At 44.3% G+C, this 23,379-nt stretch overlaps 1 protein-coding gene across 6 annotated transcripts in view; it reads left to right on the plus strand.

Moving 5' to 3' along the window:
- Window positions 1-23,379, plus strand: part of znf385c (zinc finger protein 385C) — a 311,149-nt gene that overhangs the window by 218,451 nt on the left and 69,319 nt on the right. Inside the window, exon 1 of one of the 6 annotated variants that reach the window (XM_039739855.1) lies at window positions 15,069-15,494. The exons of the other annotated variants lie outside the window; for them this stretch is intronic. Within the exon in view, the coding sequence (XP_039595789.1) occupies window positions 15,488-15,494 (7 nt within the window). The 5' untranslated portion in view covers window positions 15,069-15,487. Of the gene's footprint in view, window positions 1-15,068; window positions 15,495-23,379 lie in introns of those variants that run through there. 6 annotated transcript variants of the gene reach the window in all.

Below are 23,379 nucleotides of genomic sequence, written 5' to 3' on the forward strand. Positions count from 1 at the left end.
GAGAGCTGGACAGGGCCCCTCGTAGAAGGTCCTTAACCCATCAGCAGGACCCACCAGGATGAGCACTGGCAGAGCCAACAAAATGACCTCCTGCAGGCAGGCCACTGGTGTGAATGTATCTGACCAAACAATCAGAGACAAACTTCATGAGGGTGTCCTGATGGCCCGACGTCCTCTAGTGGGCACCGTGGAGCTCGATTGGCATTTGCCATAGAATACTAGAATTGGCAGGTCCACTACTGGCACCCTGTGCTTCTCACAGATGAGAGAACAGGTTCACCCTGAGCACATGTGACAGACGTGAAAGGGTCTGAAGAAGCCATGGAGAACGTCATGCTGCCTGTAACATCATTCAGCTTGACCGGTTTGGTGGTGGGTCAGTGATGGTATATCTGGGGAGGCATATCCATGGAGGGACACACAGACCTCTATAGGCTAGACAATGGCACCTTGACTGCCATTAGGTATTGGGATGAAATCCTTGGACCCATTGTCAGACCCTATGCTGGTGCGATGGGTCCTGGGTTCCTTCTTGTGCGTGACAATGCCCGGCCTCATGTGGCGAGAGGATGCAGGCAGTTCCTGGAGGATGAAGGAATCGATACCATTAACTGGCCCCCACGCTCACTCACCGGACCTCAATCCAATAGACATCCAAGGGACATTATGTTTCGGTCCATCCAACACCTCAGATTGTCCATGAGCTCAGTGCTGCCCTGGTCCGGATCTGGGAGGAGATCCCCCAGGACACCATCTGTCATCTTATTAGAAGCATGCCCCCCTAACCCCGATCTTGTCAGGCATGTATACATGGGGGTCAAACAAACTACTGAGTACAATTTGGAGTTGCTGCAATTAAATTTCGTCCAAATGGACTTGCCTGCCTGCCCACCCACACAATATCTGGAGTTTGGACTCTGTCCCACCAAAATTGTTTGAATGTGTTTATTCTGAAAACAAACCAGAAGAAGATAACAGAGACACTTGTCAATTTACCTCAATATAAAAGAGAGGTCAGTGTGCTCAAAATTGTCTGAGGCACTCACTTTTGCGCTTGTACTGCACATCCGTCTCTCTTTGCATGAACCAACAGTAGTCACCCATCATGCTCGGAGAAAATTTTCCCTGATATCGGTTTTCCATCACCTTTATATCTTGATGAAATCTTTCCCCATGCTTATCTCGGGTCGAGATGAGAATGTCGAAAATGTGTCTTCAGTGACATTCTGGTTCCCGTCAGCCGAAACGCTTTCAGCAGGTTCTTCACCAGTTCAGCATAATTCTCTGCTCTGCGACTGTCAAGAAAATTCTGGACAACCCGCACGAATGAGGGGGCTGATTCAGTGGGCTTCAGTTTCCATTGGAACTCCACGTCAAGTATCAGTTCACGGATTTCAGGGCCAACAAAAACACCTTCCTTAATTTTGGCTTCACTTTTCTCGAGACCAAACGTATTTCTTAAATGCTGAGACGCATCGCCTTTACTGTCCAGTCACCCTAGTTGTCCAAGACCTGAAGCATCATAACTAAAAAATGGAGCGTGCTGGATGAAAACGGTTTTCAGATTTGGAGTCAGCAAGTGAAATCTGTTCAAGTAAAGGTGAGAGACTCACAGTAGCAAAATGCTTGTTGACCAGTGTAGCCAGCAGGATTTTTTTTTTCCCCATTGAGATCTGATGTGTCTTCAAAGTGTTCCTTTACTTTTTTGAGCACTTTATGTAAAGACATTTTAATGTCCCTTCCATTTAAAGATCCCAGAGCACAGCGGGAAAAGGAGCGGAAGGTAACTCCATATGAGCAAAGCATTCAATTATTTAACTTAGAATCTTTCATCGAGCACATCTCTCTCGTTTAAATTTTGATTAAAAAAATCAACCTGCGAACGTTGCAATCGGGCTCCAGCCTCACCGGGCCACATGTGTTGGCTTAACATCTGGACCCAAATCTTTAAATGCCAGACAGCCTTGGTGTCACAATCCCTCCTAATCCATTAATACCTGTTGTGACACACTTGCGACTGGGAGGCAGCTAGAGGGTCTAAATAATAGTAGTACCCCACCAGACCAGCGGTTGGCGAGCTACACTTTCTCTGTCCGTCCTCTGCAGACTGGCCACAGGAAATCCCACTAGGTTGCCGAAGTTATTGTTGATGTCACTTACAGTACTGGCGCCATGGATGGTGCCACCTCCGGTCCCAAAGACGTCACTTCCGCTCCTTGGGGTGGGATGGGCTGGGGGTTGTGCATGTGTGTGTGTGTGTGTGTGTGTGTGGGGGCACTATGGATGACATCACGTCCGGTTCCAGTCTCGATGGCGTCACTTCCTTTCACAGCCTTTAAAGCTGCCATGTTCTCAAACTAAAGTTTAGTTCTGTTTTAGTTTTCATCCTGAACACAAAACAATTAAAATACCCATTTGCAGTCAAATGCGTATTCTATGGGTGGTCTCTTGGCTATCTTTGTTACACGGTGTCTGGTGGGCTTAACGTGGAGAAGGACAAACAAACTGTAATGGCCTTTACTTCACTATTGGCACGTAGACGTATTTTGCTCAACTGGAAGAATCCTAACCCACCTCTTTTAAGTCAGCGGGTAACTGATGTTTGGAGGAAACCGGGCACCGCTCATCACCAGGCCAATACCATCCCTACAGTGAAGCACGGTGGTGGCAGCATCATGCTGTGGGGGGCAGGAACTGGGAGACTAGTCAGAATAAAGGGAAAGATGACTGCAGCAATGTACAGAGACATCCTGGATGAAGACCTGTTCCAGAGCGCTCTTGACCTCAGACTGGGGTGACGGTTCATCTTTCAGCAGGACAACAACCCTAAGCACACAGCCAAGATCTCAAAGGAGTGGCTTCAGGACAACTCTGTGAATGTCCTTCAGTGGCCCAGCCAGAGCTCAGACTTGAATCCGATTGAACATCTCTGGAGAGATCTTAAAATGGCTGTGCACCGACGCTTCCCATCCAACCTGATGGAGCTTGAGAGGTGCTGCAAAGAGGAATGGGCGAAACTGGCCAAGGATAGGTGTGCCAAGCTTGTGGCATCATATTCAAAAAGACTTGAGGCTGGAATTGCTGCCAAAGGTGCATCGACAAAGTATTGAGTAAAGGCTGTGAATACTTATGGACATGGGATTTCTCCGTTTTTTTATTTTTAATAAATTTGCAAAAACCTCAAGTAAACTTTTTTCACGTTGTCATTATGGGGTGTTGTGCGTAGAATTCTGAGGAATTTACAGTAATCCCTCCTCGATCGCGGGGGTTGCGTTCCAAAACCCCCCGCGATAGGTGAAAATCCGCGAAGTAGAAACCATATGTTTGTATGGTTATTTTTATATATTTTAAGCCCTTATAAACTCTTCCACCATGTTAACATTATTAGAGCCCTCTAGACATGAAATAACACCCTTTAGTCAAACGTTTAAACTGTGCTCCATTACAAGACAGAGATGACAGTTCTTTCTCACAATTAAAAGAAAGCAAACATATCTTATCTTCAAAGGAGCGCCGTCATAAAGGAGCGCCGTCAGGAGCAGAGAATGTCAGAGAGAGCGCTCGCCAAGAAAAGCAAACAATCAAAAAATCAATACGTACTTTTAAGTATACAGAAGCACCGCGATAAAGCGGCATTTTGTAGAGGAGCGCCCGTGTCCTCTGTGCAAACAGCCCCTCTGCTCAAAGCCCCTCCGTCAGGCAGAGAGAGCGAGAAAGATAGAGAGAAGCAAACAAGCACCGCGCGGGAAGCATATCTTATAGCATTGAGGAGTTTTAGTTAATATGTAATACGTGCTCTGATTGGGTAGCTTCTAAGCCAACCGCCAATAGCATCCCTTGTATGAAATCAACTGGGCAATCAAACTGAGGAAGCATGTAACCTAAATTAAAAGACCCATTGTCCGCAGAAAGCGGCGAACCAGCGAAAAATCTGTGATATATATTTAGATGTGCTTACATTTAAAATCCGCGATAGAGTGAAGCCGCGAAAGTCGAAGTGCGATATAGCGAGGGATTACTGTAATCCATTTTGAAATAAGGTTGTAACATAACAAAATGTGGAAAAAGTGATGCGCTGCGAACAGGGCCGGATTTAGATGAAAAGAAGCCCTAGGCTATTCCACTTATTAGGCCCTTTCACCTCCCATTTTTAAGTTTGTAAATTACATGAGAGATAATAAAATACATCATTACTGTGATATATATCAATATGTTAATAATATAACCATGAAAATATAAAATAAAGCACGTAATATACATTTTTAAATATACAAATTAAAACATAGGTTAAGAACTTACCTAGAATTACGCGAAATGAAGATATTGTCACAAAAAATGTTTCAATAGTCTATAAACACTTCACTAAAGTATTGAACCTGCTGAACTCAAAAGGCGAGAATCAAATGATCGTGTACGCAATCCTAAAATAAGAATCTTTTCTAATAACATTAACACGTGTTTCGTATTATCGAAGTAACACGAATATAACCGAACGTCGGGATATCAATAGGTCTGTTCGTTTGTCTGTTCCAATCTGCACTTTATTTATGCAAGAACAAACCAGAGCTTAGTAGCATAAGGCACGTCCATATTTGCCATAGCAATCAGTGAACGTATGAACTATACTTTGGTGCAATCTAGTATATACAAACGAATGAGCCGAACGCGTTGATCTTAACCAATACATTTTTATGTTTGTTTATTAGTCATATGTGTAGAATTTCTCCTTATTTTCGGCTCAGTGTTTTAGTGTTCACTGCTTTTAGAATACAGTCGTGTCATTTTAATTTTGCTAACAATTTGAATGTAGGCCCCTCTTGATCTTGAGGCCCTAGGCTGAAGCCTAGTTAGCCTATAGGAAAATCCGGCCCCGGCTGTGAATACTTTCCGGATGCACTGTAATTCTCACTTAGAGGATTCGGTGTAAAAGCTGGCAGGACCTACTCAATAATATTTTAGAATAAGCTTTTATATTAGAGTGAAGGACTCCTTTTTCTCTTTACTCCTCTTTAACGTTTTACGCGGGCTGTTGGCCTTTTTCTCATGGGCAGGGGGGTTGAATTGAATTGAGTTTTGTTAAGTTTGACTCGTTTGGATGGAACGTTATATGCTTTTAATGAATTCAGTAAAAGATCAAATGAAAAGAAATAAGTCAACTCAACCTAAGGGTATTCGGGACCGTGGGGGGGGTGAATGAGGAGCACCCATCGCGACACAGGACATGAACTGAGGCTCCTGGAGCCGAGAGGTGGCAGCCGTCGGCGTTGCACTGCCACTTGCTATTTCTTTTTGAAGGCCGCATTACTAATCAGCTCGCTATCTCGTATCACTTCAGTCCTTTTTAATCAGCTCAGTACTTCTAATTACTTGCGGGTTCGTGTTTTCGTATCAGTCAAGTGTTATTGATCGGCTCGTCTCCGCAGCTCTGTCCAGTGTGATCTGCTTCTCATCAGTTTGGCTCAATCGGGGTGAAACGCAGGAGAGGTAGTTCATCCCTGAGTGAAGTCACCTTACCCTCTTGTGATCATAAATGAAGATGTCAGGTCAGCCGGAGCCTTATTAGAGGGGCCTGACTAGTCGATGACCTCCTCTTCACGGCTTTTGTCACTTCCAGGTCTGACCCCCTAGGTTGGCTTCCTCTGGGAAATGAAGACAGATCGGAAAACGAAAAAGCGGCAACAAGGCGTCCGGCGTACAAATGTTAAACACCGCTGCCTTCGCCTTCACCGTCCCTGCAGCTCGCCGCTCCTTCTGGTTTGACTCACATCTTTCATTCTGCTTTAGAAGGTGCTGTCACATTTGCATACAGCCGTCATATTCATATAAGCAGGATTCTCAAGTATCTGTTAGGAGAAGAAGGAGCTTCATCTGACATGTGCAGCTAGCAGTCCTTGTCTCCGACTCTGCTCGTCCCTGATATTTATTCATTTCCGTTTCTTTATCCTTTTTGGCACCGGGCCTTGGGAATAAAAAGGTGCAAAATATGATGAAAGAAACCCGTGTTTCCAGATGTGTTCACATTTGTGGAAGATTCATGCAGCGTGAGGGCCGTCCACACTCTCTTCACATGTCACTCATCAGACAAAGGCTGGGGGGTCACAGGATTCTCTGTCTGTCAATCCAGCATCACTCAGTGACCATCCGCACTCAGGGTCCCTTAAGTCTGGAATTACAGCAGTTCAAAGATTTATATATCTCGGCAGCCCCCAGAGTTCATTAAGTTAAGAAAGAACACGTCCGGAAAGTTCATTAAACTGGGTGCAGCCAGGCCACAGGCAGCAGTAGCTGGATGTTATTGAGAGGAAAGGACGTGAATAGGAGGGACAGGTCTGTTGGGCTGAACGACTGGCCGGCTCTCGTCAGAGTTATTCCGATGTTCTAAATCAGAGCCGCCAGGGTTTTTTATATGAATCAACATTTATGAGGCACCATGGAATAGAGAATAAACAATGCATTCTCTGAAATAGTATAGTATAGTATAGTATAGCATAGCATAGCATAGCATAGCATAGCATAGGATAGGATAGGATAGGCCATGCATTTTAAGACCTCTTCTAGTATATGGACTATGCATTTATTAAATCAAGTCAATAGAGTATAGTAGAGTAGAGTCTGTGCATTTTCTAAACCTTTCTAGCATACACTATAAATTTTTAACCTGACTTAAAATAGATACTATGGTATAATTCATGCATTTCTGAACTATTTGAATAATATTCTGCACTGTTGATAGTCCATTTTCTGAAATATCACAATAATAAAATGTCATATTGTATAAACACATGCATTTTCTGAACTCTCCTAATAAAGATTATATATTTTCTAAATCAATTCAATATAGTATAGTATAGTATAGCATAGAATAGTATAGCCCATGAATTTTTTAACTCTTCTAGTATACACTATACATTTCTAACCTGACTTAAAATATATAGTATAATATAATTCATGCATGTTCTGAATCGACTCAGTATAGTATAGTATTGTATCGTATCATATTGTATCGTATCGTTCTTCCATTTTCAAAACTCTTAGAATAGTATATTGTGGTGTAGCAGTATAATATTATGTAGTACACATTTCATGCATTTTTTAAATTCTTCTAGTATAGGTTACCATTGGGCAATGGTTAAGCACTGGGTGTAATGCAGGAACAGCAACTGGACAGGGCAACAGTAACATAATATAATATAATCCTTGGATTTTCTCAACTTTTAAAATAGTATACTGTAGTATAGGGTATCTATTAACTGAAACATCATAAAAGAGCATAGCGTCATATACCATAATCCATGCATTTTCTGAACTCTCCTTGCATTGACTATACATTTTCTAAACTGACATAACACAGTATAGTATAGTATAGTATAGTATAGTATAGGGATTTTCTGAACTCTTCTAGTATACACTATACATTTTCTAACCTGACTTAAAATATATAAAATTATATAATTCATGCATTTTCAGCACTTTGTGAATAATATTCTGCAGAGTAGATGGTCCATGTCCTGAAACATCACAATAATATAATATCAAATTGTATAATACATGCATTTTCTGAACTCTGTTAATATAGACTATACATTTTCTAAATCAACTCGGTGTAGTATCGTACAGTAGGACCATGCATGTTTTAACTCTTCTAGTACACACTATACATTTTCTAAGCTAACTTTAAATGTATAGTATAATATAATTCCTGCATTTTCTGAGCTCTCCTAATATAGACTGTACATTTTCTTAATCAACTCAGTATAGTATAGTAGATTTCCTGCATTTTGTGAACTCTTAGAATAGTATATTGTGGTGTAACAGTATAATATCATGTAGTATAATTCATGCATTTTCTAAATTCTTCCAGCATAGGTTACCGTTGGGCATTGGTTAAGCAATGGGTGCAAGGTAGGAAGAGCAACTGGACAGTTACCAGTAATAGTATAATATAATCCTTGGATTTTCTGAACTTTTAAAATAGCATACTGTAGTACAGAGTATCCATTGAATGAAATATCATAAGAGTATAGTGTCATATACTGTAATGCATGCACAGTATAGTATAGTACAGTATAGTCCATGCATTTTGAGTCTTCCTAGCACAGACTATGTACAGTATTTTTCTAAACTGACCCCGTATAGTGTAGTCCCTTATACAGTAACGGAGTATAGTGTATAGTATAACAGGTACAGCAGTAGAGTAGTTAGTATAGTGCTCAGTCCTCAATAATAAAAGCCTCTTTTGTCAGATCCCTCTACATCAAAGGTGTTCCTGTCTTAACCCCAAAGCTACAAATGTTCCCTACATTTAGTGTAATTAAAAATTTCAGATCCCACCGCCGACTCCGTCAGATCAGTTATTGTGGCAAGAACTTGCTGCTCAGTAACACATTGTAATGCGCCAACAGGCGGGCAGGCATCTGCCGCCCATTTGCCAGCCTTTAGTGATTTAAGTCTCCTTTCTGCATTTGCGTAAGACGTCCACCCACATCCCAGGTGCGAGAACCAAGGGCTAATCACATCACCTCCTTACAAATTTCTGAATTTCATCCTTCCTTTTAACGGCTGTAATGTGCAAATGTGATCCTGTGTGTTAATCTGCGACAAAGGGATTCTTTGATGTTTCTAAGCCTTCCAAGTGATACATGCAGACTTCAAGGGGGAGTGGAGGGGGCAGAGGATAAACTCGCCATGAGCTCGTTTGAAGAAATTCACGGTAAGCGAAACTAAGGATGTCCACATCGATGATGGGAGTGCACCGGCCGTGTGTGTGCGCTCCGTGAGGTGTGCTTTCTACTTGTTATTAAATTGTTTCACATTCTGAAGCCCCTACACTGACTCCAAGCCCCCAGTACCCGAATAAGCGTGTGCTTGTCATAGGCAGAAAGTCAAATGTGAAAGGAGCTGTGATTGACGCATCAGTAGATTGACAGACTGGACTTCATCAATCAGCGATGGCAAATACGTTTGCTCCAGCAGCGGCGGCCCAGAAGGGAGTCCTGCTGTCGTAGGGAGTCCACTTGAACTGCTCCCCGTCTGGCTCTAGGTCACACTAAGATGGACGATGGCCGCATAGAAAGAGCCCCGAGTAAATGACGCCCGTATCTAAAGCAGGTCACGTTCGCACGGGTGCTGGGCAGTCAGGGTCTTCTGTGCTTCGGTGACTTTAAGGGTTTTTAATCCATCCACACACCCAAGGACATAATCCCCATTTGCGGAATCCGTGTCCCCAAGAGGAGAGCCCCCTCACTCTCTGAACATTTGTATTTTTTATTTATATTCGCATACCGTGTATATTACACTCTCTGATGTTTTGGAAAAGCCTGACGAAGAGGCTTAGCTGTGTTCTGTTCATCCCTTTAGGAAGAACATCATGAAGGTCAGACCTTGTGAAAAGCATCTTCAGCTTTCATCTCTCACTCCACAGCTCTCAGAGTCAACTTCAAGAGTTTTTTATTTGCAGTCGAGCCAATGACAGATTTGCTTCAAATTTAGGGCCTGCTTAAAAAAAAAAAAGAGCAGCTGCCATGTTATTTGTTCAGATAGGAAGGCATTCAGCTTCTAAATGTGACAGCGCAGAGCGGAGGAGAGCAGAGCAGAGCGGGGGGTTTATCGTGATCTCTTTATTATACAGATTCCCTCTGCCTTCTTTTATTAGAAAGTGCTGATATTAGAAGAAACGGCAGTGAAAAGACAAGCACAGCTTAGCTCCCCTTCCTTCTGGGTGGCATGCGCCACAGCTGGCCTAACTGACCACAAGCCAACTTCATTTGATGGCCTTTGATTTTTGTTTTATTTTTTTCTTCGAATTTAAGCCGTTTATCGTGCCAACACCAAACAGACAATGGCTCTGCTGTAATAGCCCTACAGTGCTGGTCATCAACACCAACACAAAATAATTTACTCCAAAACCTATCTGAGGATCTGTAAGAGGAGTCATAGTATAGTAGAGTAGAGTAGAGTATATCCATTTTCTGAATCCAATTACTAAAATGCATTGTAGTTTGCATTGATCCACCCACTTTATAAACATTCATAGCAAAGTATAGCATAGTGTACTAAAGTATGGTGCCTGGATTTTTTACGATAATATAGTATATTGTAGTTTCCCCATGGTTTTGAACTTTTAGTATACTACAGTACAGTATAGTAGTATAATGTTCTATGGTATAGTATAGTATAGTACATCCATTTTCTGAATCTATTCAGTAAAGTGAATTGTAGTTTGCTTTGGTCCATCCACTTTATAAACATACTGTAGTATACTAAAGTACAGCACCTGGATTTTCTGAATGTTTACAATAATGTAGTATGTTGTAGCTTCCCCATTTTATGAACTCATAGTATAGTATAGTATGGTGCATGGATAATCTGAACTTCTAATTCTAATGCAGTAGGATGTAGTCATTCAATTTTATTAAGTCATAGTATAGTATAATATATATATATATATATATATATATATATATATATATATTGTAATAGAATAAGATGCTTTCTCGCACCCTTGTACCTTCAGACTATACGTCAGACACCAGGTAAAAGTCCAATGATGATATTTATTATAATAATAAAGTGCACAAAGCACGCTCCTCTCCACAATTCTCAATAATAAATCTTCAATACAATAAACCAATCCTCCACTCCCAGACGCTTAGCCACCCTGCCTCCCAACTCAGCTCATCCTCTGGGAGCTCCCACAGTCCTTTTATATTCCCTGAACCGGAGGTGTTCCTGCCCAACAGTCCACAAGTCCTTATTCCTTCCGGGTCAGGGTAAATAGTCCTTTTCTTCAACCCGGGAGTACGTCGTTTCTTCCTGTCACGTGACCGTGACGCACTCCCGGGTTATAGGGCACATAAGAGCCTACGAGCCCCCCTACAGCAACGCCTGGTGGCCCCCAAGGTATCCAGCAGGGCTGTGTACAAACACTACATAGTTCATGATGCCCTGCTGGAACTCGGGGCATGATCATGCTGTCGGGAGAGCTCCTCCTGGCGGCCTGAGGTTGAGGGCCGGAGTGAAATGCCGGCAATCCAAAACAATATATATATATATATATATATATATATCCATCCATCCATTTTCCAACCTGCTGAATCCAAACACAGGGTCACGGGGGTCTGCTGGAGCCAATCCCAGCTAACACAGGGCACAAGGCAGGAACCAATCCAGGGCAGGGTGCCAACCTACCGCAGGACACACACAAACACACCCATACACCAAGCACACACTAGGGCCAATTTAGAATCGCCAATGCACCTAACCTGCATGTCTTTGGACTGTGGGAGGAAACCCACACAGACACGGGGAGAACATGCAAACTCCACACAGGGAGGACCCCGGTCTCCTAACTGCGAGGCCGCAGCACTACCATTGCGCATAGCGTGCCACCCTATATATATATATATATATATATATATATATATATACACACATACTTGTGGCTTGTACCTCCTCCAGACGCGAGGCATCCGCCCTGGTTATGTTGGGGGCCACGGGTAAAGGGCTTGGAAGCCCAGCCCTGTAGGGACCCATGGCCACCATCAGGCGGCGCCCCGGTGCCTGAATATCCCTGGAGCCCAGCACTTCCACCACACCAGGAAGTGCTGGGGGGAAGACGACAGGGGACACCCAGATGGCTTCTGGGTGCGCAGCCGGCACTTCCGTCACACTGGGGCGCGTCTACGGAGGAGTGTCGGGAAGCAGCTGGAGCCCATCCGGGTTCCTATTTAAGGGGCCGCCTCCCTTCAGTCGATGGCGGAAGTCAGGCGGAAGAGGACGGAGCTGGAGAGAGGACTGGAGGCGGCCAGGAGAAAGGCACAAAGTACTGTGAGGCCTGGACTTTGGGGGAACGGTGCAAGAGACACTGGGACGTACACTAAACTGTGTAAAAATAATTATAGTGTAAATAAACGTGTGTTGGGTGAACAATGATGTCCGTCTGTGTGTGTCCGGGTCTGAGTCCACAACATATATATATATATAGTGTTTGTGTGTACTATATATTATCCACAGTAGTATAATATGACTATTTTGATATTTTAGAATAATGTAGTATAGTTTAATAATTTTGTTTTCTGAAACCTTAAAGTACTATGCTAATATGTAAACCATATCATTTCTGAATCATTTTTGTAGAGTATAGTATAGCCCATGTATTTTCTGTAATCATAAAAAATAAACTGTAGTGTGGACCATCCATCTGGGCAGCCTTCTATAGTATAGCTCACCTACATTCTTTATCCATGTTGTATAGTGTACTGTAGTGTACTACTGTCCATTGGCTTTATAGTCTTTCTTAGAACAGCACACCATAGTGTTAACCGTTCGTTTTCTGAGGTGTCTTTTAACGGCTTGGTATAGTATAGTTCAGTACAGTATAGTACAGTCCACACATTTTCTAAACCCATATAACATAATGCACTCTCCATCAGTCTTCTAAACTTTCTTACAAAGTACAACACAGCACAGACTATATTATTTTTTAAATTGTTTTAGTGCAAAGGAGTACAGCATAGTATAGTGCAGCGTTTCTCAACCTTTAAGTATTTGCGACCCGAGTTTTCATAACAGTTTTAATCACACCCCCCCTAACGTTTTTTTGAAAGGAGCCCACTAATACCAATGTGTTCTTTTTTTAATTAATGATATATCATAGATGCATATTTTGTTATACCTACTTTACGTTTATCGACATTTATCTAATTTTTTCTACTATCAGAATGTAGTTTAAGTTCATTTGTTTTGGTTTCAATACATGTATTTTTCATATTTTTGATTCTTGTTTTCTTTTTTTCACATCTTCGCGCCCCACAGTTTGAGAACCACTGGTATAATGTATGCATTTTCTCTACTCTTAGAATAGTACACTGAGGTATGGACCATCATTTTGTCTTTTTATAATATAGTATCGTGTGGTGTAATGTTGTGTAGTACAGCATAGTACTATAGTACATACTGTATCATGTGTATGTATGTATATCTATATATAACATAATTATTATTATAATTATTATATTATATAATATAATCTATATAATATAATATATATATATATATTTATATATAGTATCTATATACTGAGGTGGGCTGGCACCCTGGCCAGGGTTTCTTTTCTGCCTTGCGCCCTATGTTAGCTGGGATTGGCTCCAGCAGACCCCCGTGACCCTGTAGTTAGAATGTAGCGGGTTGGATAATGGATGGATATATATATAAGTACATATCCACTTAGTATAGTGTGATTTAATGCACTGAAGGATGTCAGCTTTCTTAGAAATGTATGTTATAAAGTGGACCTTCCATTTTTTTCATTGTATCTACTTAGTGCAGAAAGGGGGTCCATTAACAGAGTCCGCTGCATGTACACAAGTGCAGTTTCATGTCTTGCCTTAGTGCCCCTGCCTTAGTAATGCCAACATGGGAACTGCAAATACGAAAAAGAGAGAAAGGGAAAAGAGGAGACAGTTGGGCATCTGCAGTCGGTGCAGAGCAGAGCGCCCTCTTCAGACCCGTATGATCCCAGCATATATTATCGGAGCACCACGGTGAACACCAGCACAGGCTTGGCTGTAATCTTGCAGCTGCCAGCTTTTATGCTGTGCCATCATACCAGCCCCCATTACCCCCAGACCCACCAACTCGCTTTGTAGCACTCATTTTATTTCAACACAGGTGATAAATAATAGGCTTGGTATGAAAAGGGGCCGTGAGACAGCTGGGCCTCGTCTCCGCGGTTATCCAAGCATGACAGGCACACAATGGACGCCGGACAGTGCGTTGATTACCACAAGCGAGTGCCTGCGCCGCGACACATTCATGCCTGCAGAACGCTTCATTGTCGCCTCAGGTTGGGCTGCGCGCCCAACTCCTGGAAACGCACCCCCGGAATTTTTCCATTGAATGCTTTTGTCATCTTTGCCAAAAGTTGCTTTTCCCTTTCTTTGTTTTTTTTTTTCCCTTTTGTCCCTGTTGATTTGTTTCCATTTTGGGACCAATGACAAATCAGTGTGACATTATTCTTCTGCCTTTGTGTGCGGGTGTCCTTGAATTAATGTCACTGCGTGTGCTGGTCAGTAACAAGAGTTTAGGGAACCTGCTACTAGTAATGGGGCTGCTTGGACAACCCAAGGATCTTGCTGGGAAGCTGGCTGCCTCTAGGGGGCACCATTGTTTTGCTGGCTGGAGGGGCTTCGAGTGTGAGCCCCATGGAGAAATCGGATGAATGGGTACATAAATCTGGGTGCTTTTATTGGGGACCGATTCTCTTGTCAGTGTCAGAGTGCCCCATGCTCAGAACTTGTATCTGGCACTCTCTGGATTGGCATCAGCTCGTAGCTTTCTGTAACATGAAATCTTTTATTAGTCTTTAATAAGTATAGCGCCTTCCAAATTAGAGCACCTTGAATGCTCATATATGAAGTGGCATCTTTTTGTATTATGAAAAATTGACAAATAAAAAAAAAAAAGTGGTAAGTGGTGTTGTTTCACTGATCCTGGGTTTGAACCACATGCCTACTTGGTGCCCATGTGGCGTTTGTATGTTCTCCCTGTACCCTGTGTGTGTGTGGATTTTGTTCTGGGTGGTACTCCAACAATTTTCTTCCAACATCCTGAAAGACGTGCAGGTGAAGTGGCTTGGTGACTGTAAACTGGCGCCAGTGTAAGTGAGAGTGGGTGTGTCCTTGTGCTCGGGTCCCTGCTTTGCCCCCACATGGTGCCACAACACTGAATTGGCTTAAGCAGATGTTGTGAATGTGATGAGATCAGACATATTACAATCCAGAAGGAGAACTTAAAGAATGCAAGTCCAGGCACAAAGCAGGAACCAGTGCTGGATGGGATGCCAGACTGGCACTAAATTTGCCAAACTGAATTTTCCTATATGACTTCTTTCATGTTAATTTACCTCACTAGTTGTGGCTGTCCTTCTTTTGCTATTGGCCAGCCAAGCACACAAGTCCACACACCTTTCACATCACACAAAATCAATTATACTATTGGGGCTTGTGCCTGGTCGGTCTCGATTGGCATCGGATCATTGCGATGCCCCCTCTGACGTCATCAGCCAGAGACTTAAACAATATAAACAAGTGAGAGCCTCACAGACACCCACAGCTCAGAAAGATCTCTGGGCTGCTTAAACTGAGACGGCAGCACCACAAGTTTGGAATGAAACAGCTTTGAGATGAAAAGGACAAACGGAGAAGACACGCAGGCCACACTCACGGCACGTGAAGTAATGGCGCTGACCGCCGAGTGGCCCGGTCAGTACAAGGCTAGCAAATAAGAGAAAACGCGATTTTTTGACACCCAGACTTCATTTTCCCACACGTCCTTGAAAAAGGAGCCTCAGACGGCTGTCGTCTTGTCATGAAGAGGGAAGGACCCCACGTAGGCGTCCCGGGCGGCGTTGTCAAATTTAGCGCAGTCCCAGTGCACGCGCCCAGCCGCTCCTCCTCTCCTCCTCAGCAGAGGGTGAAAGAAAATCAAGATGAAGGGTAAGCGACTGTGAACGGTGCATTCCTGATGTGGATCTCCATTCTTCTTCTGTTATTATTTTTTTTTAATTACTGTGGCTACTTTTAAGGAAAAATGGTTCTGGACTTTTCATTCTTTTTCACTGGCGTGTGTACTGCATGGTCACAAGTGGGAGAAGCTTAAACGAGAAATGCAAACGCGTGATTAAGAAAAATTAATAATAAATCAACAGCAGGCTGCCCTCGTTTTAATACGGCCGATGACGTTCAGTCCTGCAGCTAAACTGGGAAGTTCAGGTCGGACACGCACGCGCGCGCACACACGGGTACAGAAGACACCGCAGGGTTAATTGGTCCAGCCTCACCGAATTAAGATGATAGACAGATAGATAAGACATCATATAATACAGTATATACGGTGTTAAAAAGTGCTGTGTATGAGATTAGCAAAACTATATGAAAGGCATTATATAATTTAGGTAGCTAGTAATTACACTGTAAGATAGATAAGTAGATATGAAAGGCACTATATAATTGATAATAGATAAATGTGAAAGGCACTATATAATTAATAGATACGATAGGCACTATATAATTGACAGATAGATAGATGAGTAACAGGGTAAGTGATGAAGCAGGGCGAGTCCAAGAATAGTTGGGATGCCAAATTGGCAAAACCCCGTTTAATGCAAACAAAAGAAAAACTTCCAAATAAAATACACACTCAGTGGTACTACGGTGATAGGCTACTTGCCTTGTAAATCACTGTCGTGGCGTTCTCAAAGACTTTCGGTCCAGCATGGTAAGGTCCAGATGAGATAACATCGTCAAGGGGACTTCTCCCTTTCATACCAGATGTACCGGAAGGGGCGGGGCTAATTTGTCTCCGTTACCCTCAAGGGGTGTTTTCCCAAAGCACCACATACTGTACCTAAGGTGAGTCTAGAAGGCGATTCTCTGGCAGTCATGCATGACATTAGTTAGTATGGAAAAGTATTAGGGCCACGGAGAAGGAAAAAATGTACGGAACAACACTAAATATGAAAAACATTATATAATAAATAGAACATTATTTACCCCAAGCTACAATTTAGCTTTCACGCACTGCAAGAAGTAAGATTTTACTAGATATGTAACCACATTGAGTATATACCCCATCGCTGAATTGAAAAAAGTTCAGGTCGGACATGCACGTATACACATACACACACTCATACACAGCAGTATACAGGGCACTGCAGGGCCAACTCGTTCAGCCTCTCAACAAGAAACAAGCTGGCAGCACCAGGAATGAAGATGAAAGACAGATAGATAAGACATCACATAATATATGCAATGTTAAAAAGTGTTGTATAAGAGTTTAATAAACCAATACAAAAGGTGTGTTAGATTAATAGCAATTGTACTATATGATAGATAGATATGAATGGCACTATATAATAGATAGATAGATAGATAGATGTGAAAGACACTATATAATAGATAGATAGATAGATAGGAAAGGCACTATATGATATACTGTTAGATAGATAGATAGATAGATATGAAAGGCACTATATGATAGATAAATAAATATGAAAGGCACTATATGATATACTGTTAGATAGACAGACATGAAAGGCACTATATGATTGATTGATAGATAGATAGATATGAAAGGCACTATATGATAGAATGAAAGGCACTATATGATAGATATGAAAGGCACTATATTATATACTGTTAGATAGACAGACATGAAAGGCACTATATGATAGATAGATAGATAGATTTAACTTTATTTGTCTCATGTTTAGCTTGACACACAGTAAGATCTTCCCAGACAGGTGATTGTATGACAGGAACTTGAGGAAAAAATGCTTACACAAACAAAGCTGAGAATTTTTTTATTACTTTTTTTATTACTTTCTTGTCACATCTAGTGGGGCTGTGTTCCAGTGTTCCATTGTCTCTTAACACAGAAATGCCATCTCTCACTCTGGTCACCCACACTCATGTATTCTGATGGTCAGCCTAACGTGACATGTGAGGCTGAGATGAAACTTTATGAAGAAAGGGACCAAAGGGAGCCCATGCATCCTGCACACAGAAAGTGACCTGGTAGGGTTTTTAAACATTGCCATTTTTATTGAAGTAAGTGTCCTCAGACAATGCAAAGGACATTTTTTTAGTTGGCCTCATGCTGAGTGAACATTCTTAGGGCTGGAAAAGAACAAAGAAAAGTGACAGTTCAGGGCAGCCAGCCATCATGTGCATGGCAACAGGAGCCCCTCGGTCCACAACAAGTGCCACACTGGCATGGAGGCGGGCACCCTCCAGGTGTATCAAAAGCTGCCTTAACAAAGTGACTCATGCTGGTTCAGAGAGGTCATTTGGGATGAGCTTCTCCTGGTGACCCTGTGGTTGCCAGTTAGTGGTAGCAGGACTGGTCTGATCTGGGGGGTAGCGGGGTTTGGATTTTCATGGTGTGAATGATGAGCATGCAGAGCCTTTTGGTTATTTATTATTATTTTTTTGCCGCTATTAGCTGTCCTTCAAACAGATAAGGCAGCTTCTTCTTATCTGCAATGGTGCAGGAGGCTAGTGGATGTCCCAGCTATAAGAGTCGCAATTAGCAAAGACTCTCCCCGGCCCCCGAAACTGTGCTGTTTGCAGATTCAGCAGCGAGTGGGCCTCCGAGCACCTGCACGGTCAGATAAGAGCCTTAATCTGTGCGCAGAATGAGCCCGATAATGACAGGCTGCATGACGGCTCACGTGGATTGATGACTGGCAAACTCCCCCAGCAATTACAACCTTGTGTCACTAGCGTGACTTTTGTGTGACCTTGTCCCGGCCTGCTGCTTCCTTTACATCTGGCAGGCTCCACGCCAGCCTCTTGGGTTTAAATGAACAGACAGTGATGTTCAGAATAGGGAAGATGTTCAGCCAGCAGAGGGCAGCATCCAGACGGGCACTGCTGTATTGGCTGAGAGAGAAGCATGCATGTAAGGCGGTACAGCGGTTAGCGCTGCTGCCATCCAGGCCTAAGTACTGTCTGTGTGGGGTCTGCACACCTCCCCTGTGCCTGCGGGGGTTCTCTTAAGAGTTTTCCATGCCCACCCCCCCACTTTCATAAGCTGCAAAATGATCAGAAATGGACCCCATATGAATGAGGTTGGGTATGTGTGACTGTGCCCTTTAGATGGCTGGCATACCATCCACTCTAAACTTGTTGCCCCCTGGACTAACCCTTCACTGCTCTGCTGCGCCCCCTTTACAGATGGTTGCCTGACCACGCAGGGGTCTTAGTGCTGAAGAAGAAGAATTTTGATAGCTGAATTTTAACATCCCAGCCACAGTTAGGATATGCTGAATCTCCGGATGCGGTTCAGTAAGGAGCTTTAAACTTCTTACTCTTCTTCTTCTTCTTCTTCTTTCGGCTGCTCCCATTAGGGGTCACCACAGTGGATCATCCTCTTCCATATCTTTCTGTCCTTGTCATCTTGCTCTGTTCACCCCCATCACTTGCATGTCCTCCCTCACCACATCCATAAACCTCCTCTTAGGCCTTCCTCTTTTCCTCTTCCCCGGCAGCTCTATCCTTAGCATCCTTCTCCTAATATACCCTTCATCTCTCCTCTGCACATGTCCAAACCAGCATAATCTCACCTCTCTGACTTTGTCTCCCAACTGTCTAACTTGAGCTGACCCTCTGATGTCCTCAGTTCTAATCCTGTCCTTCCTCGTCACACCCAGTGAAAATCTTAGCATCTTTAACTCTGCCACCTCCAGCTTTGTCTCCTGTGCCACCGTCTCCAACCCATATAACACAGCTGGTCTCACTATCAACCTGTAGACCTTCCCTTTCACTCTTGCTGATACCCATCTGTCACTAATCACTCCTGACACTCCTCTCCACCCTACCTGCACTCTCTTCTTCACCTCTCTTCCACACTCCCCATTACTCTGTACTGTTGATCCCAAGTATTTAAACTCATCCACCTTTGCCAACTCTACTCCCTGCATCCTCACCAATCCTCTGACCTCCCTCTTATTCACACACATTTATTCTGTCTTGGTGGTCCTACTGACCTTCATTCCTCTCCTCTCTAGAGCAGATCTCCACCCCTCCAGGGTCTCCTCAACCTGCGCCCTACTCTCGCTTCAGATCACAATGTCATCAGCAAACATCACAGTCCACGGGGACTCCTGTCTAATTTTCATCTGGCAACCTGTCCATCACCATTGGGTATAAGAAAGGGCTCAGAGCCGACCCCTGATGTAATCCCACCACCGTCACTCCAATGTGAGACCTCACCATGGTCACACTCCCCTCGTACATTTCCTGTACTACTCTTTCATACTTCTCTGCCACTCCCGACTTCCTCATTCAATACCACAACTCCTCTCCCGGCCCCCTGGCATTTACTTTCTCCAGGTCCACAGAGACACAGTTTAAACAATTAAGATAAATGAAGAAGTGATGCCGTGTTCATTTAGAGATTATGGGAGGTCTTCTCTCTGAATTGGCGTTTTTGAGACCTTTAAAAGACATGCTGTTTCTCCGGGGTCCTCGAGACTCAGTATTCGTCTATCAAGTGACTGTCGGCTCTTTATTTTTATTGTTAGCCCCGAGTTAGACGTGCAGGATGAGCCGACGTTGGTCACTGTGGTGCAGACGTGACACGCATGGAGGCAATGAGAAAGTCGCCCGTGTGTTTAATTCCGGTAATTCCTTTCAGGCATTCTTTGTCTCGTTGGAGCAAATTAACAAGACAAATTGTTTGGGCAGGCATACCGTTGGCATATCTCTTGGCTCCAGATCTCCGCAGGCCTCCCCGTAGACAAGTGGATGGCTTAGCGCTGTGACTCTTGTGATGAGCAGACGATTGATCGTTTTAATGAGAAAGGCGTGAGCGGCGATACGTCACTGCTTCCCTACAGTAGAAGCAGAAACAATAACGTGGCCAGGGGAGCTACAGCAATGCCAGATCATTCATTCATCAATCCATCCATCCATCAGGGTCATGGGGGGCTCAAAGTCCCACCCTGGATGTGATGTCAATCAACTCCAAGCAAGCTCATTTGGGGTCGCCTGTTTATGAGTTGCAAGTGTTTTGTGATGGGGAACCAATCAAAGTACTTGGAGAAAACCCATGCAACAGACCCGGCTCTAGGGGGTCATTGAGCCAGGCTAAGACCCCCACCAAATATCATGAAAAAGCCAATCTACCCCACTGTCGGGTGTGAAAAATATGTGATGTTTGGGACCCCCCCCTCCCCCTTTAATATTTTTGTCTGGAGCTGGGGCTACCACACAGACAACGTCTAGCCTGGGGACCGTCCCCCTCTGTGCCACCAGCATGTATAAATGAAATTCAAAATCAAGTACCCATCAAGTATTCTTTCATCCTAACATCAGATTGCCGAGTGACCAAATGATTCAACTTTATAGTGTGTCACTGACTCGATTTTCAATTGAACAATTCAGCCACCTTACGCCAGACCACTGGTGTGGCCCCTATAAAGGACCTCTGACTTCTTCAGAATGTCTCCACCACCCTGCCCAGGTCTTCTGTGGTGCCACGTGCTCCCAGCTGCCACGCCCACTTGGCCGGCAAAGTCCGCCTCATTCTGCTCATTTGGGGTTGGAGGCAACCTGCCTGCCACAATATCCCCCCGATTCTGTGAGTCAACGCAAGTCTGGGGTCCGTGTCTGAGGCTCCCCAGTGGCACAGCAGCAGAAAGATGTGACGTAAAGTGCTTAGACAGTGTGCCCTCCTGCATCCCGACTCAGGTTCTCTGGGTATTCTCCACCTCCACCAAATAGGTTAGTGTCCTTCTCAGATCCGAACCCAGGGTCGCCACGCTACTATTCCAATCAGAGTCCTCGCCCTCAAGGGTACCGTGAACTCCATCTGCCAGAACTCTCAGAACTGGTCTGCCCAGTCTGAAGTGAGCCATCATGAGCGAGGTTGAGGTGTCAGCCAATGTTAGTGCTAAATCAATCCTCCATGTCCGCGTCATTAACTGGTTCTATCCCACTGCTGACACCATTGTAGCTTCTAAGAAGAAGGAGAAACAAAGCTGGTTCTTCAAAGGTGGTGCTCAACAGACCTCAGAGAAACTAAAAAACAGCGATTAACCCTGCCCTAGCCTGCAGTTTGAGTTCGTAGGGTACCCCTTGTAGAGGCCCCTTAACCAGCCAGGATGCCATTACAGAAGGATAGACTAACTGTGAGCAATACCTGGCTGGGACGCCTGAGTGGGATGCCTGAAGGCTACTGGAATCAGTAAAAAGAGGATGGCAGGGAGCAGTTTATCCCCCACCATGATAGGTGGCAGTCTCTCTCCTATAGGGTCCTGGATTACTGCAAGAGACATGGAGTCCAAAAGTGCAGCCCTGTAGCGGTCCCTGGTGGACAATAAAAGGTGCTCCTGGAGGGCTACCCTCTAGGAGGAGACAGAACTTAAGAGTCTGTCCATTGGCTGTAATTGTAATTAGCTGTCCATTGACTGTAATTGAAATTGTAATTGAGCTGTCTGGATTACACATCCTTTCATTTGTGTTGGGTCGTGTGTGTCTGGGGGCTCGGTGGTGCACCCCTATTGTTCACACCCTCTAAAATAAAAATATCTCAATCCTGACTGCTGCAACTACAGGGGGATAACACTGCTCTCGGTGCCGGGTAAGGTCCTTGCTAGGGTCGTCCTCAATAGGATCCATGATCACTTGCTCACCTACCAGCGACCGGAACAGTCTGGTTTTATGCCTAAGAAGTCTACCTTCGACCACATCCTGGCACTGAGGGTTTTCATGGAGCGCAAACGCGAATATCGGCAGAGTTTCTTTGCAGCCTTTGTCGATTTTCGCAAAGCGTTCGACTCAGTTGATCGAGCTGCCCTGTGGGACATCCTGAGGGTTCGCGGGATCCCCTTGAGGTTGATGGTTATCATGGCTGGCCTGTTCACGGGTACTGGGAGTGCTGTGCAGAGTGGAGGCAGGACCTCTGTGTTTTCCCAGTTGATACTGGGGTCCATCTAGGGTGTGTTCTGCTCCTTCTCTGTTCAATGCTTGTATGGACTGGGTGTTGGGCAAGTTCGTGGGGTCCAGCGGCTGTGGGTCATCTGTTGGTGAAGAAAGATTAATGGATCTTGACTTTGCTGATGATGCTGTGATCTTCATGGAGTCAATGGAGGCTCTGATCGGGGCACTCGAGAGACTGAGTGAGGAGTCTGAGTGTCTGGGCTTGCGAGTGTCCTGATGGAAACCAAGATGCGGGCCTTTAATGACCTTTTGGGCATGGCTGTCTGCAGAGAGAGTGTCTACCTCATTGTCTACTTACCTTGGCAGCGACATTCATGTCTCTGGTGACTCTTCATATGAAGTCAGTAGACGGATTGGGAGAGCATGGGGGGTCAGGAGGCTGCTGGAAAGGGGTGTGTGGCGCTCTTGATATCTATGCAGAAGGACGAAGGTCCAAGTCTTTAAAGTCCTGGTGCTTCCTGTCTTGCTCTTTGGTTGCCAGACATGGACACTATCCAGTGACCTGAGATGAACACTGGACTCCTTTGGTACTGCGTCTCTCTGGAAAATCCTTGGGTACCATTGGTTTGACTTTGTGTTGCTCATGGAGTCCCAATGCACATGACTTGCATTGTGAGGGACCTTCAGTTACGGCACTACGGACATGTGGTGCAATTACCCGAGGGTGTTCCTGCTCATTGTTGAGGACCCGAGTGGCTGGACCAGGCCAAGGAGATGCCCATGTAATACCTGGCAGCAGCAGATAGATGGTCATTTCCAGAAGGTGGGACTGGACTGCGTGTCTGCCTAGGGGGTCGCCAACTGGGATCTCGAGCTGTTTTGTTGTTTGGTGGGTGCGGCAGTGCGCTGTACCAGTGCATGTCCCCCATCCTGACCT

The sequence above is a fragment of the Polypterus senegalus genome, chromosome 17, assembly GCF_016835505.1.
Source record: "Polypterus senegalus isolate Bchr_013 chromosome 17, ASM1683550v1, whole genome shotgun sequence".
In the NCBI taxonomy this organism is placed as follows: Eukaryota; Metazoa; Chordata; class Cladistia; order Polypteriformes; family Polypteridae; genus Polypterus; species Polypterus senegalus.